Below are 21,981 nucleotides of genomic sequence, written 5' to 3' on the forward strand. Positions count from 1 at the left end.
TTATATCAAATGCAGTTATTGTTATATTGATAAAAAAGAGGATAATGATGAGGAAAACTATTCTTTTTTTCTAATTCATAATCTCAAAGGACTTTAGTTTTACACAAAATACAAGACTTACCTTGTGGTCTGTGTGAATTAACACCAGGGTGCACAGTTCGTTTTTACTATGATGGTGCAGTGCTGGGTTCACACAGTGATTAAGAAATCAAAAGTAGTTAACACATTTCACATGTATTAGGTATTATTGAAAAAATATTGTATAATGAGTAGTAGCTTTAAAATCTCTCTTGATAAGTGTTACATTCAAGCTTTTTATTGATTTCGAGCTGTTCTCTCTCATAAGAAATCTCCCACTTTTTACTCTTCTTAGTAAGTGATATTCTGCCACGAGTTGGTGTCTGGGGATGTGCCATGTTGACAACAGCTCAATGCAGCAAAAGGGTCTTGAACTGATCTTTTTAAACTGTTCTGTTTGAACTGATTATTGCAAACTCTTCTAAATAGTGAATTTCAACAATTAATCTAACGTGTAACGGAGATTGAATATTTTTGCTCATTACTGCATGAGCAGGCTTCTGTGACCTCGAAAGTTTGGAGGACGTCGTATGATGCAGAAACTTGAAGCACCTGGTTGATACACAGGGCGGAAAATATTAGCATATTTATTTGGTTTGATTTTTTTTTCTTGGTGTGCAGTGGTGTGTGTCCGTGGATGTGTGTGTCTGTATGTGTCTGTGGATGTGTGTGTCTGTATGTGTCCGTGGATGTGTGTGTCTGTATGTGTCCGTGGATGTGTGTGTCTGTGCGTGTCTATGTATGTCTACTTATGAGCGTGTCTGTGAATGTGTGTGTCTGTGTGTGTGTGTGTGTGTGTGTGTGTGTGTGTGTGTGTGTGTGTGTGTCTGTGTATGTATCTGTGTGTCTACTATGTGTCTGTATGTGTGTGTCTATATGTGTGTGTCTATATGTGTGTGTCTACTGTGTGTGTGTGTGTGTGGGTGTGTGTGTGTATGTGTGTGTGTGTGTGTGTGTGTGTTTATGTGTGTGTCTGTATGTGTCTGTGTGTCTACTATGTGTCTGTATGTGTGTGTCTATATGTGTGTGTCTACTATGTGTGTGTGTCTACTGTGTGTGTGTGTGTGTGTGTGTGTGTGTGTGTGTGTGTGTGTGTGTGTGTGTGCGTTTGTGTGTGTGCGTTTGTGTGTGTGCGTGCGTGTGTGCGTGCGTGTGTGCGTGTGTGTCTGCGTCTGCTACTGACAACTATGAAGCGGACACAGCGCCATCTGGTGGACTTTGTCAATGTCACATACGGTGCACTGTATCGGTTTTACTGTAAAGAAAATTACTCAGCATTTATTTAAAATGTATTTAACTTAATATTAACATCAAAATTATATTTAAAAAAAATAATTAATTGTGGACTGCGATAAGCAAAACGAATATATGAATAGACACCTCATCCATAATAATAATATTAATAATAATCGATATGAAAGGTTGTGAACGTGAATAACAACCACACATCCGGTATGACACAGACTCAATGCAGGGGATAATTAACGTGGGGATGAATTGTGTGAAGTGAACCACATTCCGCCTGTAGTTGTGAGGCTGAGGAGGAGCTCGGTTGTTTATTCATTCACGTCAGCGCCTCTCTTCCTTCCCTCCTTCCTGCTCCACACCGAGCACCACCCGCTCAAACTGTCTCCACGCACTAAAATCAGCCTCCACCGCGCCGCCACCATAAACCGCTTTTGGAATCAGGTGAGTTGTGATTCTTTCTCTCTTTTCTCCTCCGTGGACGTGAAAGGAGGAGGAAATGTGCTCGGACTTGTCCGGCCCGGCCAGGCGGTGGAGTGTTTCAGCCGTAACTTATTAAATTCCTCCTGACCGGGTGAGGGAACGTTTGCGAAAAAATGTCTGGAGGTTGTTGTTTTTTGTGTTTTTTTGTGGCGCTGCTGCGCGTCACACCGACGTGTTTTGGTGCCTTTTCTGCGCGAAACGGTCGATGTAGGTCAGCGTGTAGTCAAAATGTCGTCTTTTTTTTTTTTTTTTTTTTTTTTTTTACTTCCACATTCTCTCATGCCTCAAACAGATGGCGTCGAGAGGAGGGGGGGATGGAGAGAATGGGGAAATAGACGCATAAAGGAGTCGGGGCGACACCAGGCCACACCGGCCCGACTCTGGCCGACACTAGCCCGCCTCCTGGAGCCCAGACCCGGGGAGGCCGACATGTCTCGCTCCGGCGTGTCTTCAACAAAGTTTTTTCCTCTTTAAGTTGTCGGGCCTTTTCTTTTAAAGACACAGCGCTGCTTTCAGGGTAAAATATTGGGGTATTTTTGAGAAACCCCACAACCCCAACGTGGAAAACAGGCGCGCTCCGGTGGGCTTTGTGCGCGTCTGTGCGGGTAGGACCACATTTTGACCCCCAATCTGCGTGGTGGTGGTGGGGGTTCATGTTGAAGATGGTCCGCAGCAGATAACCTGTAGCCCGGCTGCTCTGACTCCTCAGCAAGGGGCTGTCAGAGATCCCCGATGGGCCCACAGGTATCCTCAACCTGCAGCCATGAGGGCAGGGAGGCTCCTGTTGGGTCATTTTGGTGTGCATGTTTATTTCCTTTTGGATTCTATCCATTCCTAAAGGAGCAGTAACACCACTCACCCGTTGCATACCAGCCATGCAGCGTCTAATCATGCATGGTGCATGCTGTCCTGTCCTGCATGCAGGAAGGCAGCTGCATGCTGAGCATACCAGTTGGAAGCCTGGGGCCTGTAGATGCTCTCTGATGCAGTTCAGTGTCAGTGCGCTTCAGTGGCTGGCAGTAATTAAAAAGACATCCTCCCCTTATGGTCTCGGAGTCGTCTGATTGATGGTCGTTTTGGATGGAAATGTGCAAAGACTCGGCGTCGCTCATTGAGGGTACCGCTGACGTGCCGATCATTTCTGAACGTGACCGGTTTTGGCCGTCAGTTTCAGCCGATAGAGTCCTGAGATGACACCTGACTGACTTGTTCACAGCGGTGCTGAGGGAGCTGCAGGGCGTCACCCAGTCCTGGCCAACTGGCCCTTTTCTAGTGTTACATCAGGAGATTTAATTTCACGGGGTTCTTTGTGGCCGTCATGTCTTCAGTCTCGGTCAGGTGACGCTGGGCAGGTATTTGACCACTGTGGGGGCCATCTCAGTCTGGCGGAAGCGTTTTCTTCCTGAGTTGTCCAGCGTTCAGCTGGATGACCAATCACATCCAGATGGTTGGATTGGAGGGGAGTTTGGAGCCTCCCTGACTTGCACCATCTAATCATAAAATCTCCAGTTTGTTTTGGCCTCATGGCATCTCGCCAAATAATCATTTGCTCTGCAAACTTGGTGTCTCTACGGCTGGCTGCTATATTTGTTGCTTCTGTGTTAACCTTGTGTTAATGTTCTATCTAATCTTCTCTGCCTTGTGATTTTTGCATTGTGCTCTCTGTGGTATTTTCTTCTCCTACTCCTGCACCAGAAGACAGAATGCTATTTGACTTGATCTATGATGGTCCCATAATGTCATTCGAGTAATGACAAGATTCTCAGGATCTAGAAGCGCATTGGTGGAAAGTAAATATTCATGTTTGTCTGCAGAATCCATGCTTCATCTTTAGTTTTTACAGTTCATTTATCAGTAATTTGTTATTACACTGCAGCTGCTACAACACAGTCTGTATGCTCCACGGACGATAAAGAGACATCGGTCCATGCATCATCAGCAGCAGCAGCAGAGCGACTGTGTTAAATGTCCAATCAAAACCAGGCAGAACATCAAGACAACCAAAATGTTCTTAAAAATATAAAACAATCATCAAGCCAGAAAATCAGACTGTTGTAGATTCAGAAAAATTAGGCATTCTCTTTTCTCTGCCTCATTTCTCTATCAGGGTATGGAATTATAACTGTGGTAAAGGGTTTAGAATAGCTGATGATGGTGTCAGCACATTGCAGCGCCCGGCTTTGCTGCAGGGAGGGTTTAAAAAAAAACAGGCTGATGTTTCTCAAAGCACAAAGGCCTAATGTGTCAGGCCTGGTGGTTACAGCTATGCTGATTGACTTACACGGTGTAACGGCAGTTTGTTTGTATGTGCATTTTGTTTCTATGTGCACATTTCTCAGGGCTTCTGGAACAAAAGTCTCGCAACATTGAACATCCAACAATAAAATGAAGCCTTATTTTGTAAAGCGGTTGCTTATGTGGCATTTTTAACCTTATATTTGTCTGTCAGAAGCTTTGGTGTGCTGGAGCTAATAACACAACTGTCATCATTATCTGAGGATCTACCACTGTTGTCCAGACTAAAATATCTAAACAACCATGGATGAATTGCTATTAAATTTGACAGCAGTTGTCCCCACTGGATGTATCTTAATGATGATCCCATATTAGTTTTGGTTTTAATGAACTTTGTCATCAGCTTTTGAATGGACTGCAATGAAATGTGGTAGAGATATTCATGGTGCCCAGAGGATGGATCTGAATGACATTGGCGATTTTGAGACTTATTACCTTGTGAAATGACACAAGTCACGCTTGTTAGGTTGGTACAACATTTTGTTCAAATTCATGATCCCCACAAGATGAAGTGAACTGACTTTGATGCTCAGTTGTGATGAGATCATTCTCTTATACTTAAATGTGTGTGTGTGTGTGTGTGTGTGTGTGTGTGTGTGTGTGTGTGTGTGTATGTATGTATACGTATATATGCATGTATTTATGTATACATGTATGTATACATGTGTGTTGTAAGATACCCCTTGGTGCCTTTTTTAAGTGTTGGCCTTCAGGTGTCTGAGGTCTATTTATTTGGTTAGCTGCTCCAGCGTAAACCCTCAGCCATGGCCTAGTTCTTGCCATCCCGACTGTAAAGTAAACTCTGTCTACGTACATACAGGACGTGTAATTGGACAGCTTCCAGTTTTATCCTCTTAACTTTTGTTTGTAGTTTACCTGAATTTCCCTTGGGATCATTAAAGTATCTATCTAGTTCTATTTTCTGTCTGTCCCTTTGCGTTATTTCACACTTGCCGGTGATGCTACAGAAATTACCTGTTTACTTGTGATCCTTCTGTAGCTGTTTTATACTCTATGGACAGATGGATGGCTGGAGCGATGGTGCAGTTTGATCAAAAAGCTTAAAAATTCGATGGAAATGATGTACAATGCGCCCTCGTTACTTGCAGTTAATGCGTTCCAGGAACCACACGCGAATAAGGAATTCTGCAATATAGCAACAGACTATCTTATTATTTACGGTAATTTAAATGTTTAGGAACCCTCCCCATGCCGATATTAAACCACCTTTTATCTGTATTACCTTTTCCCACACTCTTATTGACTGTTTAAAGCACTTTTGTGTCTCACAGAAGTCCAAGACTACGTGCATACGTACGTTGAGCACTTGGAACATAGCGCACTTCTGTATGCAGTCAGCCAATAGAATGCGCGTACGGTATCACGTGACTGCCTTCCAAAAATCTGAGATGAGATGACTTTGCGAGTTTTAATGTGCGAGTATGTACTGTACTCCTTTTTTTGGATGAATAAAGAAAAATCAGAGATGAACTCGGATTTTTTTTAGAAAATGGGGTTGTTTTCCTGCATTCTGAGGGAAAAATCTTCTGTTCAGTTTACCTACAAAAATACACTAAAGTCAACAGTTGAAGCTGAACTATCTTTATTTCTGTCCTACTTTATGCAGGTATGAATGCGAGATTCAACAATTGAAAATTTCCATTCACTATGTGAAGATACAAGTAAACATTGAGTAATATTTTGTATGGCTAAGTTTTACTTAGACTAGAAGACATTTCAACTTTGAGCACCACCAACACCATTGGTATGCCATAGTTTATTTATTTTTTAATTCAATAAAATGATTTTTCATTTCAATTTAAAAAGGCATGAAAAATATCAAGCGGAGTGAATACATATTTACATGCATCGCTGGCTATTCCTGTCGGTCATAGGGAACAAAAGTCTAAGACTACAAACAAGTATTGATAATATCTTTCATTGACCTTCTGATCGGTCTGTCACCACTCCTCCCCCCTCTCAGCATTCACCGTTTGTTTATTAATGAGGACTTTAACACAAACTCTACTAGAAAACACTGGATTCGTTTGATCGATCGTCCTCGTCTTGTCTTACACCAATTCGCGGGTTCAGCTTGTAAAAAAACAATATTTTTGTTTATCACTGGACGAAAGGAGGTCATGACCCGAGTGCATATTTAATGATCGGCAGCGTTCGGGTCACTTCGGCTATTTCCGTCGGTATGCGGAAATAGCGGCGCTATTTTCGCTAGCTCCGCTCGCTAGCGGAAGTAGCGGCGCTCGCTAGCGCCGTTCGCTAGCGGAAGTAGCGGCGCTCGCTAGCGGAAATAGCGGCGCTAGCGCCGTTCGCTAGCGGAAATAGCCTAAAGGAAATAGCGAGCGCCGCTAGCGAGCGAAAAAGTTGTAAGTTTTAGCCTTTTTTCCGTAAAAATAAGAACGCCACTGCGGCTAAAAAGTCTAAAAACCTTGTAGCCAATCTGGAATTTACTTCGCCGATGGCGGAGTGGAGTATAGCTAGCGCAAGCCCAGATGATTTAAATGATAAGTAGAGACGCATTTTCCATGCAATTGCCCTAATCCGTTCCAAGCCCCCCAAAATTCAGATATAAATGTTTTATAAAGCATAAAAATGCATCAAAACATGTAACAAATACATGTTACAATTAGATAATGACACAATAAGAGAATTGTGTATAATGTAAAAAACAGTAAAGAATAATAATGACGGTCATTTACCTTTTAACTGCTGTCCTCATTGTTTTTTGCCCTCTTTGGTTCATGCCCTCTTGCCCCCCCCATGAACAACAGAATGTATTCCAGTCCTCCTCCTGAACTTCTCCAACCACCCACACGATGCCTTAAACTCCTTAAACGTCCTTTTGTTTTAATAACGTGGTGATTGTAGATGCATTACGGCCATATTCTTTGGTGAGATCAACCAAACGCATCCCTTTTTCATGCTTTTCTATCATCTCTTGCTTTGTACGGACAAAAAACTCTTCTTCTCCTCTTTTCTCCGTCACTTTCTTGGGGTCCATAGTGAATACTCTAAAAAATATATCAGAACACCTCATGGGTCGACAGCTGAATGACTAGGACCTGCATAGACACCTGTCTAGCTACACACAGAGGTCCCTCTTAGCCAATGGGATGCCAGGATGCTAGGTAATAGCCAATGGCAGAGCAGCTATAAGAATGTTGCGTTCAGGAACCTGTGGGAGCTGCGAGTATCAGCCAATACTGTATTTTTACCTTTCGTAACTCGAAATTTCTTTCATAACTAGAGGCAATATAAGTAGTAAATTTCATATGTAGAGACATTCGTAAGTAGAGGTACCACTGTATAAATGAACTAAATTAAATTATATCTATAAATTATGCACACACAGAAAAACTATTTTGTATTTGTGTGTTAGATTTGGATATACTTTAATAATCCCAAACTGGCAAATTCACGTTTTGGGGTTTTTTTTGTTAGATAAATGTAGTCTTGACCAATATTTAAATTAGTTTTATGATTTGAAAGATTTAAGTTTGATAAACATGCACAAAAAAAAATCAGAAGGGGCAAACACTTTTTCACGTCACTGTATTTACACATATCATCTTTAACCCTTCTATGTTCCAAATGTCCCTAAACTTACTGGGATGATGTGAAAACATATTTTGGTCAAAAATACAGAATTACCAGCCTTATAATTGCTCAAAATGTGTTCCCCAATCCATTTTCTCCATGTCACTACTTCAAAGTACAACTTAGGGTCACCATATGACTAAAAAAAGAATAAAAATGTCACCTACACACAATACATTATGTTCCATTGTGGGACATAACAGATTCTTATGCTGTAAACATTTGAACAGTAGCATCCAGAGTAGAGATTGAATCATTTTCATCAGTTCTTTGGTGCTGTTTGACAGGGTGTGTGTCCCCACTAGGAAGTACAAATGATTACATCCTGCTTCAAAGCGGTGATGTATTGTAATAGTCAGTGTTTGTTAGTCCGTTAGTCCGCCCGTTAGTCCACCAAATATCTTCGCAACCGTTGCAGATAAAAAGATGAAACAAAAAGCGCATTACTCGGGCAGCAAAAGGGATGGAAATGAGATGACCTTGAGAAACCTAGGTCAAATTTTAACTTTTTTACACTCAGAAACTGGATAAGATAGACGAGGGGGAAGGCCAATTTGAGTAAGACCGTAGCTCAAACCTACGGCTTTGATCTATGAAAGTATGTCAGAGCACTAGCTTTGATCTTTGACATATGCAAGTAGGTCAGGGTAAAATTTTGAATTCAGGGGTGTCACAGGATGTTGCATTTTCTGATTGCATTGGTTCTTGTTTGCTCCTTTGGACAAAGGAGTGAACGGCAGACATCAGGGATGATCGCATTTTGAAAATAAAATTTGAAGACATAATTAGACAGGTTTTCAGTATTACTGGTGAAGCAGTACCGTTTTCAAGCAGTGCCAGAGAGTTTGTGGACGATGACAAACATGAGCTATCATTTAAGCCAGATACAAAAAATATTGGACACAGCAAAGAAGACGGTCTGTTGATGTTTGTTGGAATTGAAAACACCTCTGCGTGTCACAATTTAATGACCTTGCTGGTTTTATTTACCATGTGTGTTTCCAAAATTTCGCTCCGCAATGCCCACTTTCAATTTTAAAACTTAAGGCTCTTGCCTATATTGTGTAACATTAAGGCTAACCTGAAGGTCATTGATGTATGTGGAGTTCATGGAAACATTGATGGAAACAGCTCTGTTTTCGTACCGAGGGGGATATAAATGAGTCTTTAGAGGATGTGTGAGAGAGGAGTCCTCATGTACACTGAGTGGCTGGGAATGGGAGATATTTCGTCGAAACAACAATGCCAAAACATGGTCTTTGACATAGTTTGGGTACGATAGTTTGGGTACATTTTGACATTGGCGGAACTCATTGGGCAAATTTACGATTCCAGTCCAAGGGACCCAAACAATCGATTAGAAAGGGCCGTATCTGAACATTCCTTTAATTTCCTGACCTTACGGACCCCCTCTTAGCGGTGTTTGGTACTGTCAGATCCACCTTGTGACTCGAAATGCCTGTAAGAGTTTTCACTGAAGTGCATTGGGGGTGTAAAATACTTTACTATCAAACCGTTGTTCACTGTTTGATCAACAATAAACATATATCTACATTTAACATTTTCAAATAGATTCAGTCATTTCAAAGGAGGTCTAGGAGATGTGGGAAAGATATAAATGAAAGGAAAAAACTATAAAGAGCTGCTGAGCGTCTGCAGAACTGCAGTGCTCTTCCCTCTGTACTGGTGGGATGAACACGTCCCTGATGATATTCACCTTCTAGGTGCTTTCATGGCAGTGTTGGAGAATGGTGTGTGTGTTCTGTGTGTGTGTCGTGTTTGCTTAGTTGAGACACATTTCCACATGTTTACTTCCCGCTTCAAAGCGGTGATATATTGCGATTGTCAGTGTTTGCTCGTTTGTCCGCCAAATATCTTCACAACCGTTGCAGATAGAAAGACGAAACATAAAGCACATTACTCTGACGGCAAAAGAGATGAGAGATGAGATGACCTTGACCTTAAGAAAAGTAGGTCATGGTCAAATTTCAGCTTTTGTACACTCGGGCCAGATAGGATAGACGAGGGAGAAGGCCAGTGTGAGTAAGACTCTAGATCAAAGCTAGTGCTTTGATCTACCTATGCACTAGCTTTGATCTATGGTCTTATTCACACTGGCCTTCTCCATATGCACTAGTCTATGCACCTGTCAGGTACTACTTTCAGGGTAGCCTGACCTACCCTGAAAGTAAGTCAGGGTAAGTTTTTGGGGATGTTGCAGTCTCTAGTTTCAACTGTGATTGCATTTATTGTGGTAGGAATAGAGCATTAAACCAGCTTTGAACACCAATTACTCTCATGGTCCTGAACTTTACAATGACCATATATCAACATGGCAGGAAGCGTACATTTTTGTTGTCAACCAAATGATAAAAGACAGACGAAAAACTCGCAAATCGGTGTCAATCAGAAGCATATTTTAAAAGCATCAACGATTCACCACTGCACCCAGTTCACTCAACTGGTCAAACTGAAGTCACATTAATGTAGGCTCACAAAAGCTTTCATAAGTGAATCAAATATAGTCTCAATTAAGGTGTCTTCTCTTTTATGGTATTCCTCAAAGGCTGAATCACAAGTAACTGGACTTGTGTCCAGGGCTTGAAGATGTTTCACCTTTTATCTATGAAGCGTCGTCAGTTCTAACTGAATGCTGGGGAGTTTGAGATCTTTGACCTTAAAGATCTCACAGGAGTTGGAATATCTGAATGTCTTTGGTTAGAGGAAGTCAGTTGGATGAGAGGTGAAATGTATTCAAACCATAAATAGAAGTGCAGTTGCTTCTAATTCAACCCGGGAGGTTTAGACTGATGCTGTGATGGTGGGATAAAATGAACAGAGAAGACTAAACAGTTTTTACTATTATTTGCGTGGGAACTGATCCTCTATATGAAAGTTCATGATTGTGACGGTCTTTATTTCATTTGACCCTTCTCGAGAAGGTTGGTGTTATTTATCTGGGTTCACTTTGTTTTTAATTAGATTTGGAATCGGATTTAAGTCTAGGAATTCAGCTAAGGTCAATTGTTTAAGGTGTCTAAAGCATACTTCCCTTTTGAGCTGCAACACCCACGAAAAGCAACCGCCGACTTGTTGTGTACGCTTTGTACTATTTGCTGTGTTGTCAAGTGCAACTTTTAACAATTTCTCCCCCCAATGTCTCCCCCCACCCCCCCACCCCCACTGGCCTTTTGTTTGGCACTCGTTCTGCGATCCTTTAAGGTCAGGAGCTTCCTCTGGGCAGGGAAAGGTGTCGGCTCAGTGGGGCAAAACCCATGCAGTATAGCGAGGATTGGGGGGTGGGTGGGGGGGGTTAATGTACAACATGAAATATCGCCAAAATGTTTGGTCACATGACAAGGCCGTGTTGTAGAGCCGTGACGGACTTTGGCGTCGTCTCTCTGATGGTGTCAGTGGTCAGTTGACCTGCACCGTTGGACAGAAGCAGTGAAGACTGTGACCTCACAGCGAGACCAGCTCTCGCCTCCAGACGACGACGACGACGATGATGATGATGATGGTGATCATGATGGTGATGATGATGATGATGGTGGTGTGTGATCACAGCTGATGCTCTGACGGCGTAACGTCAGTGGATGTGTGTGAATGACAGGAAGGACCAACAACACCGCTCTCTTCTCCCTCCTCGCCTGCTGCAGCCGTGCCTCATAGCAAACAGCAGAAAGAGGGAGAGAGGTTTGTCTTCCCTCTCTGCCACAATCGCTCCCCCTTTCTCTTTTTTTTTTCTACCTCTTTCTGATTTTCTCTTTCCAGCTCTCTTCCCCTCCCCCCTCTCTGTTGCTCTTTCCTCCTCTCTTCCATTCTCTCCCTCCCTCCCTCCCTCTCTCTCTTTTTTTCCTCTCGCTTTGGGTTTCCATCACGCTTCACCCCTCCCTCTCTTTCTCTCTTCCTCTCTCACGTTGCACACCGCCGCTCCCTCCTTCTCCCCGTCTCCCTCACGTTGCTCCCTGCCCCATCTCTCTCTCTCTCTCTCTCTCTCTTTTCATACCCTTTCTCTCTTCGTCTCTCTCTCTTGCCTCTTTCTCACTCTCCTTCCACATCCTCCCCTCCCCCACTGCTCCCTACCATTTTTTTTCTTTCCTCTCTCACTACACAACTCACTCATTCACTCACTCATTCGCTCACTCGGTCTCCCTCCCCTCTCTGTTGTCTTTATCTCCTCCCCATTCAATCCCTCTTTCATTCCATGCCATGTCTGCTCTCTCTCTCTCTCTCTGCTTTCTCTATCACGCCCCCATTTTGTCCTCTGCCGTTTCCCTCTCTCCCTCTTTCCTCCATGTTCTCTCCATCCCATCGTTTACCTCACTCCCCCATGACACTCGTGATAACAACAAAACAAAAACAAAACGGATTTCCCATGAACAAAAAAAAAACATATTAGGGGGTGAAACACGCAATAAAAGCTGCATGTTGACTGAGTCTCCACAATATTACATGTTTATTTATTTATTTATTTATTTTGTATAGCTCAGCTTTTCTATGTTGCGTTTACTGACCTCTGTTATCAACATTAACCCAAATGTAACCCGCCTGCTTCCTGTAACAATCCGCCCTAAAGCCGCCCATTTGTCTCAACCTGGTTGTTGTTTCTGTTTATTTATATTCAACAAGTAAGGAAGTTGTTCGGCTCAACCGCTGCTCGTCTTCCTCAGGTGAGTCGGATGTGAAGAAAATCGGATAAATGTTAATCGGATGAACGTGATAAAAAGATCCACCCACTTTGCACAGCTGGAAGCTGCATTCATTGTTGGATAACATTTAATTGTTGTCAGTTTGCAGATTGCATCTCAGGTACATTCTTGTTAGATTTATTTAAAAAAAAGAAAAGTCGGGAGCTAATAAATCTAGCAAGTCATTTTCTGTTCAGACAGGTGTTAAGAAAGAATTTAGCATATTGGGTTTTGTGAACCTGAAAGTGGGAAAAAAAACAGGAGTGAGCCATCTTTATTCTTTCCCATCTCGTGTACAGAACTGGACACTCGGACACACGGCTAAAGATGTTTGACTTGAAGCGCAAGTAGTGTTTTAATTATCCAGGGAGGATGAGCTTGGATATGGCTGACAATCACCATTTCAATGAGTTCAGTTTCTCTATTTTGCTTTGCAGTTGTAATTAATGCAATTTAAAGAGGAAATTTCAGGTCAGTATTTCATTTCATCGACACCTTCAGTTAGCTCGTGCACCAAAGGAATGCTGGTCGAGGCTCCTTGTCGTGTTTTCTTCTGTCTGAGGCAAAAAATAATCTCCTGGATGAATCAAACACTGCTGATGGTACATGATCAAGTGAACATTTAGGATCATGATACATAATAAAAGTTCATCAAAATTTATTTCAAAAGAAGGACAAATTTTGGTTGCTAAGTCCAAAAAGTGGTGACCACCGACATCCCATCGCACGCCTGCTCGAGTGGTTCCGTGTACAAGTTAGCGCGGCAACAACAGTGTAAGTAATTGTTCATCTTCATCGATTGGTTGATTCATTTATGATCCCGTTACATTCGGAGACAAATGTTGCCTTTGATTATATGATTTGCGGGTTTTATCTTTATAAAAGTGCATCTGTTGATGGGGGGGGGAGAAAAAAAAAGTTTTGCACACTTGTCGGTTCTTTTGTCCTGTGTGTGTGTGTGTCTGTGTGTGTCTCAACAACAATAGGTTAAAATTAAGCCAAACTTTATTGACAGTTATCATTAGAAGCCTCATCTGTGCTTTTGTTGTGGCGTTCTGCGTCAGCCCAGAGAATGGCAGCTTATTTATTAAAAGTTTTATTTTGCAAGTGGAATCATGGAAATCATGACTGATTACATCAGTCACATTTAAAACTTTGGCAGTATTTCTAAATTAAAGCACACAAAAACCAAACAATGCATAATTAAAAATGATTGTCTTTGAAAATTCTATTAACTGATGCAGCTTAGTAGAGAAATGACTGGTTATTAATAACAGAGAGAAACAGCTTATTAGGACACAATAGGAGATAATTATTAGAATGTGTATTGATCATACATTGAAACTTTGGACAAATTAAAGCTGTCTACTGAATCCACAAAGCCAAAAGATATTTAGTGGACCGTAATGAAAGATGATAAATCAGATATTCACGTTTGGGAAGCAGGTAAACTTTTAAGTTTTGAAATTACCTCCAGCAAAGAGAATGAAGATTACATAAAATGTACCAGATGGATCTTCATGAAACTTGCATTTTAGAGTGGATGGGGGGGGTGAAGGAGTGTACTGTATTGAACTTTGCAGGATGAGTCCATTTTGGACTTTTTTCTGACAGTTTTGTATAAAGTACCTGAGGGACTTTCGGGAAACGTGGTGGAAATTTGCACGAGCGACGGGTGAACTTTGTCACCGCTGTAGTTGTGTTCTCTTACACGGGAGTTTCTCGTGTGTGTGTGTGTTTGTGTGTGACGGTGATGTAGAGAGAACACACTCTTCATACTCTGCATGAACTTGGATGCTCATAATTAATGCAGACTGTCATCCACCGTAAACGGTCCGTTCACCTGGAGGCTTCCGTTCAAGAAGTTCCGGCGGGAGAATCACGTAGAACGACATCCACAGAATGAATGCTGGGTAACGCAGCTTTATTCATCTCTCTGGAGGATCTCGTTTCTTTTTCTTTCTTTTTTTTGTTTTTTTTTTGGCTTTGGATAGTTTGCTGCTCAGTAATCTGCAGCTTTTGTGTCGTCTCAGTTTCATCCGTGTCGCCTCTCCGCGTCGACCTCATGACAAATTCTGCTGGCAGACGTGGGGAGAAGGAAGTGGAAGCAAACTGGAAGCTTGATGTTTGCTGAGGTGTCAGGGTGTGGGTGTGTGTGTGTGTGTGTGTGTGTGTGTGTGTGTGTGTGTGTGTGTGTGTGTGTGTGTGTGTGTGTGTGTGTGTGATAGTTATGGCCTTTATGGGACTTGTAGAAAACCTTTAAAAACCTTTAATGCTCACCCATTTCTATCTTTCCATCTTCTCTCATCCATCTTCCATTATTTCTTATTCTTTTACTGCATTCTGCTCCATTCTTCCCATCCCCCCCCACTCTCTTTCTCTCTTTCTGTTTCACCCCTCCCCTCTCTTTTCCTTCAGTATTCTTCCCTTCCACTCCCTCCTCCTCCTCCTCCTCCTCTTCCTCTCCATCTTCCTTCCATTTGCTCATCTCCTTGTCAGTCACCTTCCATCTCTTCCTCTCTCTCTCTCGTTGTCTCCTTCTCTCTTTCCTGTCACACAATTGCATCCAAGTCCGTGCACGAAACAATCCTTCAACACTTTTCCATAAGCTCAACTGATAAATGAGAGAGAAAGAGAGAGATCCTAGCACAGATTGAGCTGTAGGACTAAACAGAAACGAGATGGAGAGACAGACGGAGGGGTAAAAGGGTGGGAGGCAGTTACCTGGTGGGTCCATCATTTGTGACTGCCGTGCTGCTAATTCTGTTGCCGTTGTCGGTTTGTGCGATCTTGTGACTGTAAGGTGACTAATCCCACTCGTCACCAGACTAACAAGGAGCCACGGCTGATACCTGAGCTCCTTTTTAATTAGTTTGTTTTAAACCTGCTGGCAGTGTGCTCATCTGTCAGAAGACCATGTGTGTGTGTGTGTGTGTGTGTGTGTGTGTGTTGCCGGTGTGACCAGACTCACTACTGAAACTGTGCTGGAAGAAGAGGGTTGGGGGGGGGGGTGGGCTGAGTTAGGCCCCGCCCCCTGAGATCTGTTAGGTATAAATAGGAGGCAAACACACGGCTCGCTCTCACTCCACACGTCCAATGAAGAATGAGGTCCTTAAAGCACCTGAAGCCCCACGGCAGGAGGAGCGTGGTGAGTACGTACGTACGTAGTGTGTGAAGGGGTTTGTTGGTCGCAGGTCGGATCGGAAGGCGGATGCCTTTTTGGATTTGATCTGGTGTCAAAAGTGCTGATTCCTGGTTTCTCACAGATGGAAGAATTGCCTCTGGTGCAAACTCGGTGTTTGCCCTCTTTTCTCTCTTCTCTTGCTCTTCATTGCTTTTCCCAACTCTTCTTCACTCCTCTTTCTCTGTCGTTGGTCTGTTTCTGTCTGCCTGGCTTTCATTTTGTCATTTTCTTCTTTTTCCTAGTTGCTTAATGCCCCCCCCCGTCATACTGCCTCTACACATCTTTCTTCCTTCCTTTCTTCCTTTGCTCTCTCTTGACTGCTGCCACACACTCACCCTCTCACTCCTTCACTCAGCTCTCTCCTCCCTCCCTCTCCAGTCTCTCTCTCTCAGCTCCCCCCCCATCTCTCCTGTCTCCCTTCCCCTCCCCTTATCTCTCATTCACTCTACATCTACCTTTCATTTTCTCTTTTCTTCTTTCCCGTTCCCCCTCCCTCCCACTAGACTCTTGTCTGCTCTCAGCTTCCTTCCCTCCCTCTGTCTGAGCTTTTTCTTCTTCTCTCCCCCCTCTCTTTTCTTTCTGCTCTTCTTTTTTTTTTGTCTCTTCCCCTGGTTTTTCCATTCTTTTTGCATTTCTTAATCTTGCTTAGCTCTTCATCCTCTTTTTTTTTCTTTTCTTTTTTCTCCCCCCCCCACCCTCTCTTGTGCAGTTCAATTTGTGTGGGTGTGTAGATCAGTAGGCCATCTAATCCCCACCACACACACACACACACACACACACACAAACATACAGCATACATGGTTAGCACGCTGGATTAGGATGATGTCGGTCATGGCTGTGATGTCTCAGTCAGCCGGTCTGGAGGTTTGTCATTGGACACTCTTTGTCCAGGTAGAGCAATTATTTCTGATCGATATCTCTTTAAAATCAAAATGTGTTTCTCTCATCTTCTCCTGAACAAAGTGATTGGCTGATGAGCCAGGTTATTTGTTCCTATTGGCTCTCTTTTGTCGAAGGACTGTTGGAGAAAAGTCCATTGCGGTTTGGACATTACCCAATGACGGTGGTTTACCCTGTTCTTTATTAATAAATGGAGGCGGATGTGAAGTTGTCACGAGTCGTCTGTCTTTGAGGGTTTGTCTCAAACAAACCAGCCTTCAGCTAAAGACAATACATAATTCCATTAATTTTTTTTCCCCGTGATCCTGTCCAGTTGAATAAGTCATAGCAAATTCCATTTCCCGGCCTCAGAGTCCGATGTGTGTTTCCTTCCTTGTCGCGCTGATGTTTCGCCCGTGTGTCTCGTTCTCATGCAGGAGGAGGCGAGCCGGCGCCTGGGTAGATGTGAGCCCAAGGTAATGGCCAGGCTGGTGGACACAGGCACACAGACAGATCCGGTAGTTGTGCTGTCCTTGGCCCAGGCCGCCGTGCTAGGTCTCATCTCCCAGAATGAAGTGTTTGGAGCGACCATTGCACCCAACGGCTTCTACACCGGCGAACCCAAAGAGTCCCCAGCACCTCCAGTAGACGGCGTGGACTACGAGTACGCGGACCAGCTCATCGGAGCCAACGGAGACTACTTAGGAGATAACCTGGGAGAAGACGGTCAGATGCAACCCAGCTGCAGTCAGAGGCGGTGGCAGCCGGGGCCCCCCCAGCATCCAGATGGGAAAATGGTTGGTCCCGATCGCCACAGCCTCCAAGGTGGAGACGTGTCCTCCTCCCTCGTGAAAGGGGAAGGGGTCAACTCTGCCATGTCGTCCTGTGTGCACATGCTGAACAGCTTGGCTCCCAGGGGCGGTTTGGTCCAAGTGGATCCGGCCACCCTCCGAGGCACCAACAAGAACTGTGCGGATTGTGAACGGGAAGCATCCAACCAACAACAACAACAACAACAACAACAACCCAACGCACACGTTCACCCTCCTCCACCACAGGTGGGCCATAGAGGAGGGGAGCAGGGCCACAGAGGCCTGCAGGGCCAGCGACCCATGGGGGCCCACGGTCGGGGCGGCAGAGAGGACGAGGAGGACGTGGAACACCAGGGGAGCAACATGATGAAGCCCACGCAGCAGGAGGAAGCCATCAGCAGCTACTTCCAGACCAGCGAAGTTGGCAGCTATGATTCGGCGGAAATGGGGATGGGGGCCGAGTACGAGGACGGCGGTCAGAGCATGATGTGGGCGGACGGGGGGGGAGCCGGTGGAGGTCAGCACCAGCAGCCTCCGCACCAACAACCTCCACGGCGGCACGGGGGACGTAGAGTCGACCGGCTGGACATCAACATCCAGATCGACGAGTCGTACTGCGTGGACGTGGGAGACGGCCTGAAACGCTGGAAGTGTCGTATGTGCGATAAGTCGTACACCTCCAAGTACAACCTGGTCACACACATCCTGGGCCACAACGGCATCAAACCGCACGCCTGTCCTCATTGCGGGAAGCTCTTCAAGCAGCCCAGCCACCTCCAGACCCACCTGCTGACCCACCAAGGGACGCGGCCACACAAGTGCACCGTCTGCAAGAAGGGTTTCACCCAAACCAGCCACCTGAAGCGACACATGCTCCAGCACACCGACGTCAAACCTTACAGCTGCCGCTTCTGCCGCCGCGGCTTCGCCTACCCCAGCGAGCTGCGAGCGCACGAGGTGAAGCACGAGCGCGGGCGCTGCCACGTCTGCTCGCAGTGCGGCATGGAGTTCCCCACCTACGCCCACCTCAAACGCCACCAGACCAGCCACCAGGGGCCACACACCTTCCAGTGCACCGAGTGCAACAAGTCGTTCGCCTACCGCAGCCAGCTCCAGAACCACCTACTGAAGCACCAGAGCCCCAGGCCGTACACGTGCTCCCAGTGCGGCCTGGAGTTTGTGCAGCTCCACCACCTACGTCAGCATTCACTCACTCATAAGGTATGGACGCCGTCTGCAGGGTCGTCTGCACGTTTTCACATTTTGACAGGAGGAAATACGTCTCTGAAGGTCCTGGTAAGCCCGGTTGATAAATAAGATAATAAAAACAAGAGAAAAAAAAGTTTAAAATGTAAGATATATAAAGTGTGAAGTGTCTGAACAGCAAAAAAGACATCTAGGCTCTGCATACGCATACAGATCAGCCCCAACACTCGACGTTCCCTTCACCCAAGACCCGTCGTTAAATCGATATCAGGTTTTTGAGATGAGTTTGAGACAAACAAACGTGGGTGATCAACGCCTGTCGTCATTTCCAGGGGCAACACGCTAGAACTGTTTGGTCCTGTATTCATCAAAGATCTCCTCCTTAATCCCTCCTTAGATTAGTTGTCATGGAGTATCTGGTATGTCATTGAACAGATAATGGATGGCCGGATCGCATCTTTTCAGCCAGATCTCAGGAAAATAAATCGCACACATTCAACGCCCCCTGGTGGACAACAGGGACACTAACCAGTAACCAAAACGGAATGAACTGACCACTCACACAAATGTCATGTAGGAATGTTGTGCAGCATCACAGAAGTGTATTCCTGCCTGTATTCCTGATTAAATGAGCATCAAACTGCTTTCAGAACAGCAGCTTCTGTTGTGACGTACACTTATTAGATATTTTCCTTCTGTTTGGGCTCTTAGGGGATGAAAGGCCACAAGTGCGATGTGTGTTCGAGGGAATTCACCCTGTCGGCAAACCTGAAGAGACACATGCTCATCCACAACAGCGTCAGGCCGTTTCAGTGTCACGTCTGCTTCAAGAGCTTCATTCAGAAACAAACCCTCAAGACCCACATGATCGTCCATCTGCCTGTGAAACCTTTCAAATGCAAGGTGAGTTGTTGGATCTGATTTTGGCCCGTAGCTGACAGGATGAAGTGCAAGATTTAGTCAAATAATGTGGTGCGAAATTGAATCTGATGACGCATTTTGACTATTTAATTTAGTGTAATATGATTATGTGAAGAGGAGAATCCAGAAAATGTGTTGCTGGGTAGATGGTTAAGTGGTTTTACTGCAGTAGAACTTAAGTTATTGTATAATAATATTATAATAAAACTGTTCTCCATGGAGATGAATATCCCCAAAGTCAGGTTCTCTACTTTAGACAGCAGCATCTGTCAGCTGCAAATAGACACGTCTGCGTGTGTGTGTGTGTGTGTGTGTGTGTGTGTGTGTGTGTGTGTGTGTGTGTGTGTGTGTGTGTGTGTGTGTGTGTGTGTGTGTGTGTGTGTGTGTGTGTGTGTGTGTTCATGTTCAACATTGTTAATCCATTTGGGTATTTTTCCCAGGTGTGCGGCAAATCGTTCAACAGAATGTATAACCTTCTGGGCCACATGCATCTTCATGCTGGCAGCAAACCCTTTAAGTGTCCTTACTGCACCAGTAAGTTCAACCTGAAGGGAAACCTCAGCCGACACATGAAGGTCAAGCACGGCATGGACGTCTCACCGGAGGGACAAGGTGAGGCACATATTCTCATATTCTAAATGCATTCTGCAAATGAAAGGTTTTCCTCTTCACAAACCCAACTTTTTAACACGTTCCCTGAAACCTGTGAAGTAAAATTTGTGATTTGTTGCTCCCACAGAAGTTCTTCCAGAAATGGAGAGTCAGGGGGAGTACGAAGGACAGAACTTCAGCTTTACATCGCCGGACAATATGGACAATAGTGGCTCCCAAAACCTCACTAAACTCACTACAGCAAACATGGAGGACATGGAGGAGTATTATAACTTTGGAAAAGACACGAGCAGCTACACCACGCCCTGAGCGGCGACGAGCCTGGGAACGTTTGGTTTGGGGTTTTTTTAATTTCTTAAGGCAGAAGGAAATAAACAGCGTTGTTGTTGAAGCTTTCGGAGACAGTGGGGAAGTTGGTTTTTTTGGGTCTCCATCCAGAAGAACCGGAACTTGTGGTTTATGACAGGAGGCCTGGAAGGAGACGCGCTTCACAAGAGACATTTTCAGCTCCGTTGCTCATTTCAGAGACTCGTGAAACGTTTTTGCTGGAACTCCTGCGTTCAGGATTACTTGGACTCAACCCGTCTGACCGGAGGACAGATGACTATGTGTTATGTGTATGTATCAGTCATTTGAAAAAAGAAGACAAGAAGCTCAGTGACGGAGCCGTCAGTTACACTCGATGTGATTAACATTTTGCCTGTTTTTGTCATTCACACTCAATGTATGCCCTTATTTTTGACTGAAAGTGCCAGCTAGACACATTGACATCCACCGTGTCAGCGATGTAATCACTGTATATCAAACGTTTGATACATAGACCCAGCATAGGTTTGAAAGCTCTTACTAAACACTTCTTAAACGTAGTTACCTTCAGTTTAAACCGGCCAGTTGTTCAAGTGCATTTGTGCTTTTTTTTTTTTTTTTGCACAGGACATGAAAGCATTCACGGCACTTAAAGCCACAAAAGCTGCTGCTGCTGCTGTCCCATGTCGGGAAAACCAGAAAACAACATCACCGACATGCAAAAACCTTCTCACTGTACAAATGTTTCTTCGACACGCAGTGTGCTAGCCTCAGTTTTGTTTTTAGTTGGGGTTTTTTTTATATATTTTTTTTTATTGTTTCACATGGTGTAGCTTTACATTAATACTCCTATCCTGTCTAGTGAATATACTGCTCTAGCTTTTTGAATAACTGAGTGAACAAAAACAGAAGCACTTTTTCATTGAGATGTGTGGGGTTTCTGTGAAGGCTGTCTTCAGAGCGAACTGCTTTCCCTCCAAGGAGAATAGCCGGTGGGGGGGGGGGAGTAAAACCCAGATAGAGGCAATATTATTAAACACAAACAGATATTCTTTCTCACACGGTTTCCTTGCAGATCGCAGATTTTCTTGGTAAAAAAAAAAAACTCCACCGATGCAAATGCAAATGTGAATTGAAAAATGTTTCTACGGTGAATCAGCAGTTTGGTTTGCAGTGTCGGCACTCTTGAATCCAGGGCTGCTTTCAGTTCAGGTAATTCAAGCCCCCCCCCTCCCCCCCATTGACAAAAAAAGGGAAAAAAAAGACTGACTATGAACATCAGATCACCAAAATGTTAACGAAGAAAAGAATAATGTTGGAATGCCCTTAGTTATACTTGAAATTGTTTCAATTGAAAGCGATCTGATTGATCATGTGATCGATCAGCCATCATGCTATTCCTACATCTGTTTCGGGGAAGACGGCCCCTGTCCTGCCATGCAGGTCAGCCTCGATATGCACACTCAACAGGAAGAATGGTCTCTTAGTTCCTTTTTGAGATGAGAAACATCAAACTGAGACCTCATGGAAATCGACCATGAATTATTTAATAAAGGTTCTCTAGTTTATATTATGGAGACTTGTGTTTTAATCTGTCACTGGTGAGGAGGGTAATCCTTAATCTGATATTGGTGTCATGCTAGCGGCTCTGTGC

At 44.2% G+C, this 21,981-nt stretch overlaps 1 protein-coding gene across 2 annotated transcripts; it reads left to right on the forward strand.

The window, feature by feature from the left end:
- Positions 1–1,657: 1,657 nt before the first annotated feature.
- Positions 1,658–21,567, forward strand: znf710b (zinc finger protein 710b). 2 transcript variants are annotated; one of them, XM_068334022.1, is made up of 5 exons: positions 1,658–1,767; positions 16,908–18,503; positions 19,200–19,391; positions 19,850–20,021; positions 20,149–21,567. In XM_068334022.1, the coding sequence occupies exons 2-5, from the start codon at positions 16,950–16,952 to the stop codon at positions 20,328–20,330; spliced, it is 2,100 nt and encodes a 699-aa protein (XP_068190123.1). In that variant the 5' UTR covers positions 1,658–1,767; positions 16,908–16,949; the 3' UTR covers positions 20,331–21,567. The 2 variants fall into 2 exon arrangements, with proteins under 2 accessions (XP_068190123.1, XP_068190037.1); XM_068333936.1 differs by lacking the exon at positions 1,658–1,767 and adding an exon at positions 14,838–15,555.
- Positions 21,568–21,981: the final 414 nt, after the last annotated feature.

This window comes from Antennarius striatus, chromosome 1 (genome assembly GCF_040054535.1).
Source record: "Antennarius striatus isolate MH-2024 chromosome 1, ASM4005453v1, whole genome shotgun sequence".
NCBI classification, from domain to species: domain Eukaryota; kingdom Metazoa; phylum Chordata; class Actinopteri; order Lophiiformes; family Antennariidae; genus Antennarius; species Antennarius striatus.

What these genes read in the sequence shown, in the direction of transcription:
- znf710b (XM_068333936.1), top strand. Translation starts at nt 15,511, where the DNA reads ATGAGGTCCTTAAAGCACCTGAAGCCCCACGGCAGGAGGAGCGTG. An exon ending in CCCACGGCAGGAGGAGCGTG is followed by an intron (nt 15,556 to 16,907) that starts GTGAGTACGTAC and finishes GTTCTCATGCAG; the next exon opens with GAGGAGGCGAGCCGGCGCCT. An exon ending in CGTCTCACCGGAGGGACAAG is followed by an intron (nt 20,022 to 20,148) that starts GTGAGGCACATA and finishes TTGCTCCCACAG; the next exon opens with AAGTTCTTCCAGAAATGGAG.